This window comes from Cupressus sempervirens, chromosome 6, assembly GCF_028749045.1.
Source record: "Cupressus sempervirens isolate cs-2001-9-10 chromosome 6, ASM2874904v1, whole genome shotgun sequence".
Classification (NCBI taxonomy): Eukaryota; Viridiplantae; Streptophyta; class Pinopsida; order Cupressales; family Cupressaceae; genus Cupressus; species Cupressus sempervirens.
Window position 1 is genome coordinate 92,836,259 of NC_143123.1, and position 11,343 is coordinate 92,847,601.

The window sequence follows — 11,343 nt, forward strand, 5'->3', positions numbered from 1 at the left end:
TCTTCCTTGAAGCATCATAATAAGGTAAAGAAAGTTTTTCAACTTTCTTCCTCAGCTCAAAGTTTTGATTCCTCCCTCCTGCTTCAGGCATGTGTCTCATCCTCAAGTCCATATAATCTCTAAGGGAAATATCCGCCTAAAACTCTGGTCCACTAGCCTCCCAGTCCCTCCTGAACTGATCCTATAATTTGGTAATCTGCGGTTCGTTTACTGGTTGAACTAGATCTCTAGGTGGGAAAGTGGGTAGAAGAGGTCTCGAGCTCGTAGTCCGTGCTGGGCGTGCAACGTGTCTAAAGTTATCAGCCTCATTCCCATTGTTGCCGTGTCCATTATTACCATTAATGTTATTCTCAGGACCATTGTTGTTGCCTTGGCCTCCATGGTTATTGTTTCCCCCGTTGTTATTGTTTCTCTCATTGTTATTGTTTCTGTTGTTGGCATCACCTAGATTAATATTGACACCCATCTGTCTAGCCATGAGCTGCAACATCATGTCCATTCGCCTATTCTGCTCCTGCTGCATACGCTGCCCCTACTGTAATGTATCCAGTAACTGTCTGAACAGTACCTCCCCCTAATCTAGACCAGTATTTTTGCCTCCGCCTAATCCTGTATTCCTGTCATCTCGATCACCCATATTATTGTCCTGATCAAAGAATATCTCCTTTGAGTTTGTATGGTTGGATTCAAAGTCCACCTACACGGATGTACTAGACTGTTTGCTTTGCAAGTCTGAAATCCTATTTTGTCTTGCTCTGGTATCGCGGAAATTATAAGACCCCTGTCGCATGCTCAAACATAAATGCTTAGCCTGTGTTTTTTACTTATTTTTGATTTTAGTGTTTTGACATTTCGTCAAACACTTTTTCCCTCTATCCAGTTGTTCCAAATTCCCTATAAGACCTCCACAGGATGGCAGGACTTATAGCTCTGATACCACTATAATGGAAACCCCTGGATGTCCCAAAAAAACTAAACCAAATTGATGAAAGGAATTATGTCAAACAGTTTGCATTCAACTTCTTATTTCTCCGTTTAATGTTTTAAACCCCTTATAACTCCGAAAATCAAACGTTTATTTGTTTGTTGTGTTTCGTGCATGGAATTGGTATCATACAACATAAAAAAGAAAGAAACTACAATAATATGCAAAGTGGAAATGAATTGCTGCTAATAAAATGTTATTTTCAGAATTCATAAAACCAAATACATGGCAAATTTATCTACTCACTAATTACTTCAGTAGTATTGATATAATAATCCAGCCCATGCTTTTGAACTTGCTACTACAATACTTTGTCCTTCAACCAGTCCACTACCTTCATAATACCATTCCCTCAAAGTGGCATAAGCGTCGGACAAGTACTGAAGAAGATATGAGCAAAATACCAAATTTGCTTGTAGCTAGAAATGCAACTAAACTACCTGATAATGAAGCCAATAACAAAGAATTCCAAAGGCCAAACCCCAAGGGAATGACGTCTAGAATGTTACAAGAGAGGATAGACGTCCTCAAATGCTAAGAACGGAGCTGCAACTCACACACCAATTTCTTCTCATATTCAACCTACCTAATGAAGCCACAAATGCTTCCTTTTATTCTATTTCCAAGGGTCCACTCAACTCATATGGGCAATGTGGGATAAAAGATGTGTAATATATAAAACATATATTAAAATACCCCTTATGTCTCCCTTGGGTACATATCACCATAAAATAAATATTAAAGTAACACTTTAATATTTTACAATTAAATTAGACGTTACTTTAATAAAACTTCAGGCATTAAAATGTGTTAGCAATCAGACTTCGAATAATGCGAGTGATAGCTCATCGGAAAGCTATCACCAAGGAGTATCGAATTCAATCACCAAAATTGACCTGCATTGTGTCCTGCCAACTTACTAAAAATAGTAAGTATGCCTGAAACTGAGTAAATCAACTTCGTTTTGGCCCAAACTGGAAATGACTAGGCCAAAACACTCGAGGATCCCATTAGACCCTTCGTTAGCCCTTGGGACCATGTAGAACAAGGCTAACGCACACACACTTGGTCAACTGCTAAAATGGGGACATTACATATGGTCACATCATAACTTCAATTGTATTTCCTCTCAAAAAATTTCATACAATATTCTAAATGAGTTAAATTTCTCATAATATTTTCATATTCGTAACTATTTAAAACAAGAGCTCTGGTGGAGCGTGAGTCCCTGCCTTCTGTTTCATTGGAACTTTATAAAGTTTATAGTTGAAGTCTGGTTTTACTAATTGCTTATATTAGTTTAGAGTCATATGAAATACATTTTTTTCCTATTCTATTGTTGACTCAAGGTTTGTAATATATATGCTAAGAGTTAAATTCTTTGAAGTTTGTTACACACTCACTTTACTATATGCTCTAATCAGAGTTGATTTTTTCTTTCACTTTTCTATATGCTCTAATCTGTTTCTTTCTTTCTTTAATCTAGCTCTCATTGTAATGACAAATCACTAACTGTAATTCAAAATATTAATACCAAAAAAGATGCTTAAACAATCAAATTAAAGGAAAAACTGCATCACATTACTATTGCATGCTATAATTAGTGTTTTGAAAATGTTTTAATTTTTATAGCCATTTGCTGCCCCTCCATTCTTATACTATTTTTCTTCACATTTTATCAATTTTTTTTAGATCAGTGAAAAATAAATTTAACGATATTCGAGGGTCATCTGTCCCATACTCGATCTGTACTACCAAGCAAAGCTCATGTTTGATTGAATCATGTAAGATTAGAAATGTGAAGGAAAATTGACATGAAATATTTTAAGGAACTAGAATATCATGCGGCTTTGAACTGACACCTAATATTATTAAAGCGACCATGTGACCGTGGGCCATAATAGCTGAGCCATCATCCTAATCTTTTTATCTTCTTATTCGGGCATGTTAAACTAGGATGTGCTGGTGAAGAAAGAAAGGCCTTCGGTGAAAGAGAGTGGTGGAGTTTACAGATTGTCGGGGTTGCAGACATTTAATGTGCGATAATATGACTGTAGAGCTTCTTTTCTGACGCATACTAAATCCATGTTTATCTCCTAGCATTTAATGTGTCTTTATTTTTTCTGCCTGTCCTTTCATAATTTCCTTCAATTTTTGTTTTGGAAAAAAGCTTAAATACCCCAGGAAAATTAGATTCAACCAATCTAAAAATAGGAATTTTTGTTCAATAATTTTTTTTAAAATATAACTTTTTCAAACTTTATAATATGATATAGAATAGACAGAAAAATAAATTGGAGAAGGTGCAGTGAAAACATTAGTTCCCTGTCTTATAAGGCAAGGACTAACAACTTTTTCGTTTTGAACATGTATCAAGCAAGCACTGTTCTTTTATTACACCTTTAGTTTATATGGTAAGTTTCAATAGGTCACCCACTTTAAAGAGAGTGAGGATACTTGTTTGCATTTATAATTGTTCATAAGATTTTATGAGCATTTGAATATTTACTTTTACATTTATTAAGAATGTTCACATAACTATTCTAATGTAATATTAATTTGTACATTAAAATCAAGACAAGATGTGACTCACAAAAATAATATACCCATGCAATTTCTATTTTAGTTATATCTATGTTTTGATAACAAAAATATTTAGATATATATGAAAATAATAAGAAAATTTTAAAAGGCAAGAGCCTACAATGGAACGGTAAATTGTGAGCTTCCCATCAGGAGGTCTTAGGTTTGAACTTACTTGAGATTAATACATAATAATAAGTAATCTTAACAATAATAAATAATTTAGACTTTGGCCAATTAATTAAATTTTTTTTTTTGTAACATACATTTTAGATCTTGAGAGTATAATTGAGAGATGTAGTAATCTTTAAACATTACGAAGTCAAATTTGAATTTGAATTCAGTTCTTTCTTTTCTATTTATATTTAAGATGATTACACTAGGCATATAGTCCATCATATAAAGAAAATGAAAAATGACTACTATCCAAAAAAATAAATATACAAATGACCCCAAGTACCAAGAGTCCATTAAAACAAACATCATTAAACATGCAGACATGCAAAATAATTTTTTACAATGGTAAGGTTGCATTTACATGCAAACAGAAAAGAAGACAAGATGTGACTAAAACATTTACGTATCTATGTAATTTATTTTTTCATTTTATCTCTAGTTTTATATCAATATATTTATAGATATAAGAAGATATATTTAAGATTCTAATATTTAAACATTTTATGATTTGTATTTTAATTTTTGAAAGCTCAATTGAAAAAATGAAACCTTTGAAATTAAACAAATAGAATTCAAATTCAAACTCAAAAAATTTTCTATCTGAACATCACATATTTACACTAAACATGTAATCCATCATGAACTGAAGACAAAATGATCGATTATTATTCACAACTGGAAAAAAAAAAAAAAAAAAAAAAAAAAAAAACACCAGACCGCCACAAGATTCTATAAAATAAAACATCACTTAAACATGTACAACTCTACAAAATAATGGAATCAAATTCACAAACCAATTTCAGCAAAGTCGTCTTTTTATTCATCCCCAATTTATTGAACTATTCAATGAATAAATAAATAATAATAATAATCTATGCACTATAAACTATCATTTTTTAGGGTGTTTGCACTGAAGCTTGCTTTCTTGTTTGCCATCATGCTTTCATTCATATTTTGGCTTACTTATTGTCTTTCACCTACATATAATAGGAAATGTTTGGGCAGAGGGTTTCTTTTAAACAATCTGATTCCTATTAGATCCTCTTTTCTAGTTAGTTATTTTTATTTTAACTTAGCATAACGGAAGTTAGACTTAAGAATATGTATAATAAATATTGATTGATCTTTGAACATATAAAAAAGTTACGTAGATGTTTTTAATAATTTAAATTTAATTAGATTTTTTTTTTTAGGTTCTTAGATATTTTTATTTTAGCTTAGCATAGTATGAGTTGTTGGTAGCTGAATAAATAAATAATAATAATAATCTATGCACTATAAACTATTGCTTTTTTAGGGTGTTTGCACGAAAGCTTTCTTTCTTGTTTGCCATCATGCTTTCATTCGTGTTTTGGCTTTATTGATTGTGTTTGACCTACATATAATAGGAAATCTTTGGGCAAAGGGTTTCTTTTAAACAATCTGATTCCTATTAGATCCTCTTTTCTAGTTAGTTATTTTTATTTTAACTTAGTATAATGGAAGTTAGACTTAAGAATATGTATAATAAATATTGACTGATCTTTGAACATATTAAAAAGTTACAGATGTTTTTAATAATTTAAATTTTATTAGATTCTTTTTTGGTTCTTAGATATTTTTATTTTAGCTTAGCATAGTATGAGTTGTTGGTAGTTGGGCTAAATAAATATATATGATGTATTGATTGATCTTCAATATATATAATATATTGACTTCTATTTCATTTTTTTTTTGAATATTAGTTATATTTATTTACAAGATGTTTGAGGTTGGATTTAAACAATGTATATTAAGCTATTGATTGATATTCAATAAATAAATAAAAATTAATGATTGTTTAGATGATAGTAGGTATTGTTTTCCCCTTCTAACACATATTCTTATATGTTTTATTCAACTAACAGTCACCATAAACATATGAATTTGTATGGTGTTTTTAATATATACATTTGTAACATTTGATTGCATAAAATAAAGTGGACGAAAAATGGAACTCGATATATTTTGTTATTACCACTATTATGGTTTACTTTGCTACAAATGTATTTTTATGACCTTTATAGTATGCACATTCTTGAGTGGTTTTAGAATACATATTCTTGAGTGATCGCTTTTTTAGGGTGTTTGCACTGAAGCTTGCTTTCTTGTTTGCCATCATGCTTTCATCCATGTTTTGGCTTTATTGATTGTATTTCACCTACATATAATAGGAAATGTTTGGACAAAGGGTTTCTTTTAAACAATCTGATTTCTATTAGATCCTCTTTTCTAGTTAGTTATTTTTATTTTAACTTAGTATAATGGAAGTTAGACTTAAAAATATGTATAATAAATATTGATTGATCTTTGAACATATTAAATTTTTTTGGAGATGCTTTTAATAATTTAAATTTTATAAGATTCTTTTTTGGTTCTTAAATATTTTTATTTTAGCTTGGCATAGTATGAGTTGTTGGTAGTTGGGCAAAATAAATATATATGATGTATTGATTGATCTTCAATATATATAATATATTGACTTCTATTTGATTCTTCTTTTGAATGTTAGTTATATTTATTTACAAGATGTTTATGGTTGGATTTAAACAATATATATGAAGCTATTGGTTGATATTCAATAAATAAATAAAAATTAATGATTGTTTAGATGATAGTAGGTATTTTTCTTCCTTCTAACACATATTCTTATATGTTTTATTCAACTAATGGTCACCATAAACATATGAATTTGTATGGTATTTTTAATATATACATTTGCAAACATTTGATTGCATAAAACAAAGTGGACAACAAATGTAACTCCATATATTTTGTTATTACCATTGTTAAGGTTTACCTTCCTACAAATGTATTTATATGACCTTTCTTTCTTTTTGTAATTCTCATAAATGAGCAAAATATATGGTTATCTTCATGATGTAGTGATGCAACAAGCTAGTTTCCATCCTCGTAAGTTTTAGTTGCTAGTTTAATTCCTAGATCTTTTCCAAAATGGGAGCTTTGGAACAAGGTACAAATATCCATCAAAGAGTAAAGGAAGGCCAATTATTGCCAATCATTACAATTTGAAATGCTTTGGTAGACATGAATGTAAAATGTGGGAGCATAGAAAAGGCACATGATATATTTGACAAGTTTCCTAAAGAAATGTGGTCTCATGAGATGTTATGATTGCAAGATATATGGAAGTCATGTTTGTTGAAGATGATTTAGAAACTTTCAAACCAAATGCAATTATCAGGTGTAAATTTGGGAAATAAATTTGGACTTCCCAAATTTTCCCAACATCCTCCCATCTTGTGTGAAAATGGGTTCTTTGAAGTATGATATGCACATCATCACATGATAAATGTTAAACAAGTTTTGTCAAATGTTGTAGCTACAATTTTCCTTGGTAGACATGTATGCAAAATGTGCATGCTAAAAGATAAGGTATATGAATTGTTTGGCATAATGTCTCAAAGAATTCTTTGGTAGAATCCCATGATTATAGGACATGCAAATAGTGGAAGCTTAGATAAGGTACATGAACTAGTTGACAAAGTGCCTCAAAGCAATATGTTCTAATGAAACACTCTCATTACCAATTGAGGATGTCTTCACAAGTTCATAGATAGATGAAAATTCCATTTATTGGTTGTGAAAACTAACTAAACCTTTGAGAAAATTAAATATTATAATCCATTTATGCAACAACTTGGATTTAGTCTCGATATCTTGAATAGTACCAATTGATTTAAAGTCTAATTATTGAACTTATAGGAAACATTCCCAAAAATTGTTTTCATGCATATAAACTCTTATGTCAAATGTAATGGTGTCCCATTGCCTTGCTAAGGTCCTTATCATATAACTTTTACATACAAACATAAAAGAGATTCCAATGATAATATAGTATCAAATAAATCCAAGTTGATGAGATTCATATTGAGCAATTCTAAAATGGAAGGGCCAAGATGTCATCACCTTGAAGAAGGAAAAATAATCAATTTCATCTATAAATTACTTGTTTTCTTTGTCCTAGACAATGATTTACTTACAAGTCTCAATCTTTCCATTCCAAGGGCCATTTTTAGGAAAAATCATAAATTTCATTTTTGTTGTGTAATGATTACCATTTTTTGATGAAAATAGTCATTCAAATCCTTCTATACACATTCTTGAGTGGTTTTAGAATACATATTATTGATTTTTTTTAGAATACATTCTTATGCACCTACCAAAAAATACATGGATGAAATACATGTGAGGATGAAAACCAATGTTGTGATCTTTTATAAGTTATAATTGGTATATGTTAATATATTATGTGATTTTCCATTTACCATTATTACAAATGATGTGTATACGTTAGTATCTTTATGACACATATTTTGAATGATATATTAATGTAAGAGTATCTTGGGTTCATTATTAATCTTGCAATAACCAAAAACTTTCCTGTGTTTTGGTGCTTCTGTTTGTTGATCAAGTGAATAGTCTTGTTCTCCTTGTTTACTTCATCTGCGGTTACAATTTTCTAAAGTGGACCTATCGTGGATCTTCTGCCTTTGATCATGGCTCTTAATGTTTTATCGCTAGAAAGTTATATTTCATTCTTTTTCAAGGTGTGCTCCTGGCTAACACACCGAGTAACGTGTGGTAATTTGCATCGACAAAAAACATGTTATCTCACGATCTTCTATGGCTTTAGGAGTGGCTTCTTGGACTAGATGTGGACCTATTCCTAAGTCTTTAATTCTTAGTTTGTTTAATTGTGTGGTCATTGATTTCCCTATGGGCAAGGATTTATATTTTGTAGCGTGTTTCATAAATGTAACCCATCAGCCAACTTACATGTCCTAAAAGCTATATATTGAGGTATAGTTTGTAGTTAGACACAATGTTGGATAGAAGAATATATTTGAAGGTTAGCTTCTTGAGCTCCTAAGATCGTATGTTGATTTTCTCTTGTAATTGAAGGTTGCAACTAGGTAGGCCTAATCCCTGACAAAGTATAATCAATTATCATCAAATCTGCATTTTGGCAATTGAATTCTGTTGATGTCATGTCTTGTGCTGTGCTCCCACGTGTTACTCTAGCAAGGGGTTTGGAGGAATTCCTTGGAGTTTCTCCCTACCCACCTTTCATCATATATTCACTTGTGTGACTAAATCATAAAGGGATGACTCATGTAAAAAAGTGCATTGATGGTAAAGAGAAAACATTTAAACTAAACTATTATCTCAAATCTTAGAAAATCCTATAGCATATACCATTTTGGTTTATCTTGCACTAAGTTGATTCAAGGAACCTTACTTTTTAATCTGTGATGATAGAGGTGGTGATCCATTACAACAATTTAAATTCTTCCAAAAATATGTTTTCCTATCATTTCCTTTTTTTTAATCTTTTCCTTCATGCTTTTACATTCTTTATTATAGTATATGTGTAATCATCATTGCTTATACATTTTTCTTTGTTTTCTTATCCCAATTTTATTTTGTTTATATTATTGCTTATTCTAGTTGGATATATCTCCTTTTTGTCACAAGTTTAATCTTCTTCAGATTTCCCCCATTAGTTGTCATGATGTAGGAACATCTAGTTGCACAAGCAATCAACATCAACAAAAACAAGTTTTGTGACCATTTTCTCTTTTGGTTCAAACCAGATGATTTTTTTTTTCTAATAATACAAAATTATAGTAGTTATATAATTGTTAATTTAATTAATAAATTCTCAAAATGATCACTTATATTTGATTGTTTAGTTAAGGGCTTCATCGGGGAAGTGCATAGCTAGTTGAGATAACTAATTGTACATACCTATAGATTCTAAATGACATAAAAATTTGACATTTTAAAAAAAGTTATAGCTATTGTTCTAGCTTCTAAATAGTAATGCCACACATTGTGGGATCTATTAGATGAACACGGATTGAAAAGTGGTCATTTCAAAGTGTTGTGTGATAGCTTCTAAAGATGTCCCATTAATAATTGCGTGTTACAACCACCTCAAAAATTGACTATACTTTTCCCCAAATGTCTTAATAGTCATTCAAAAATTACAAATACTTATGCATATACAGATGTACCTATCATTAAAAAAATTTATAATTGAAGAGAAAATTGAATGGCAATGTGATACATTATATATTTAATAATGAACTTTTAGTTATTTTTTAAAATTTTCTTTTAAGCTATTAATTGAAAAGTCGCAGACATACGAAATGTGCAACTATTGATCTTCCCATACACATCAACTTTGATATATCTTAATAAAAGTAAAACATTTTTTAATAAATTTTCCTACATGTTTAGGATCAATCTGATTGCATTAGTCAAAGTCGACTATATAAGATACATCATTGATCTACAAAGGTCTTGTGTATCCATTCAAAGGTTTAGAAGACAATTTATTTATTTCAACAAGAGCGATTTATCATTCATCTATTATTTTTTAGACATTTACATCATACCCGCACATCCAACATGAAAGATGATGAGAATGGCCAATGAGTGCCTCACTCACACCCGTAAAACCAAACGACCACAGACCCATAAAAACAAACATCAACCAGACAAGTCTGTAAAACATACAGACGGCCGAAATCAACAAAACCCATATCCACAAAAAGAAGATCGAAAGGGTTACTGTGAAGAAGCGAGCTTTTCCAGATTGTCGACAATGGCAGTAAGAATAGATTTCATAAGGCCCTCAATCTGCTCTTTGGAGAACCCTTCAATGGGGTTCATCAGGAACGACCATTTCGTCAAACAGTTGCCGTCCTCCCCTGTTTCGCACAATTCAACGGTAGCCTCGTATCCCTGAGAGCTGAGCCTCTCGGTATCCGTGATGCGAAAAGAATAAGTGTGGTTAACATCGTCCTGAGCGATGAGTTCCTCAACCGCATAAGAACCGCTGCCCTCCCCATCTGTTGGCAGCGCTGTTACACAGCGCCGCACAGATCCGACCCCCTTTTCAGGCGCTCCCTCCACTCTTTCGCATGATATAATGCCGGGAAACCATTTCTGTAGCTCGTAAAAATCACTCACAATCTTCCAAACGAACTCCAGCGGGGCCATGATCTTGTTTTCTACAGAGCCCTGCCATTTGGGGATCTCCATTTCACAGGCAAATGAGAATTGTGAGAGATTTCGGAGAAGATGGGAAGGAATAAATAGGATTATTCAATTTAGTTTAATAGTTTTTCTTTCCGCCTCTCTGTGGGCTGAGATGCTTCGTTTATATTCTGCCATTTATGCTTCATCCTCGCATTGGCTTTTGTTATTTGTATTTTGTATAATGGTATGAGGTGTGTGAGAGACGGCGAATCGTTGGGCCAGCTCCAATGTTGTTAGAGTATATTATTTGAGAGGATTAGATACAAAAACTTCAAATTTATTTGTTCAGCCGAATGGCAGGCAACTTATAGCACTCATGTTGATTTTTGTCTCTATTAATTGTGGCCAATACGAAACCTTTATTGTTTTGTGACCTCCTATTTTCTTTTGTTTGTAATTTATATATTTTAATATTTTATAAATAAAGAAATTTATTGTTCAATTCTAATTGGTCATTTTTTTTGTTTGTAATTTATGGTTTTTAATATTTGACAAATAAAATATTTATT

The 11,343-nt window shown here is 31.4% G+C and overlaps 1 protein-coding gene across 1 annotated transcript; it reads right to left on the reverse strand.

The window, feature by feature from the left end:
• Positions 1–10,124: 10,124 nt before the first annotated feature.
• LOC149551359 (uncharacterized) lies at positions 10,125–11,067 on the reverse strand. The gene has a single exon (XM_089789670.1). The coding sequence runs from the start codon at positions 10,835–10,837 to the stop codon at positions 10,361–10,363; it is 477 nt and encodes a 158-aa protein (XP_089645796.1). The 5' UTR covers positions 10,838–11,067; the 3' UTR covers positions 10,125–10,360.
• Between the last annotated feature and the right edge of the window lie 276 nt (positions 11,068–11,343).

What these genes read in the sequence shown, in the direction of transcription:
- LOC149551359 (XM_089789670.1), bottom strand. Translation starts at nt 10,837, where the DNA reads ATGGAGATCCCCAAATGGCAGGGCTCTGTAGAAAACAAGATCATGGCC.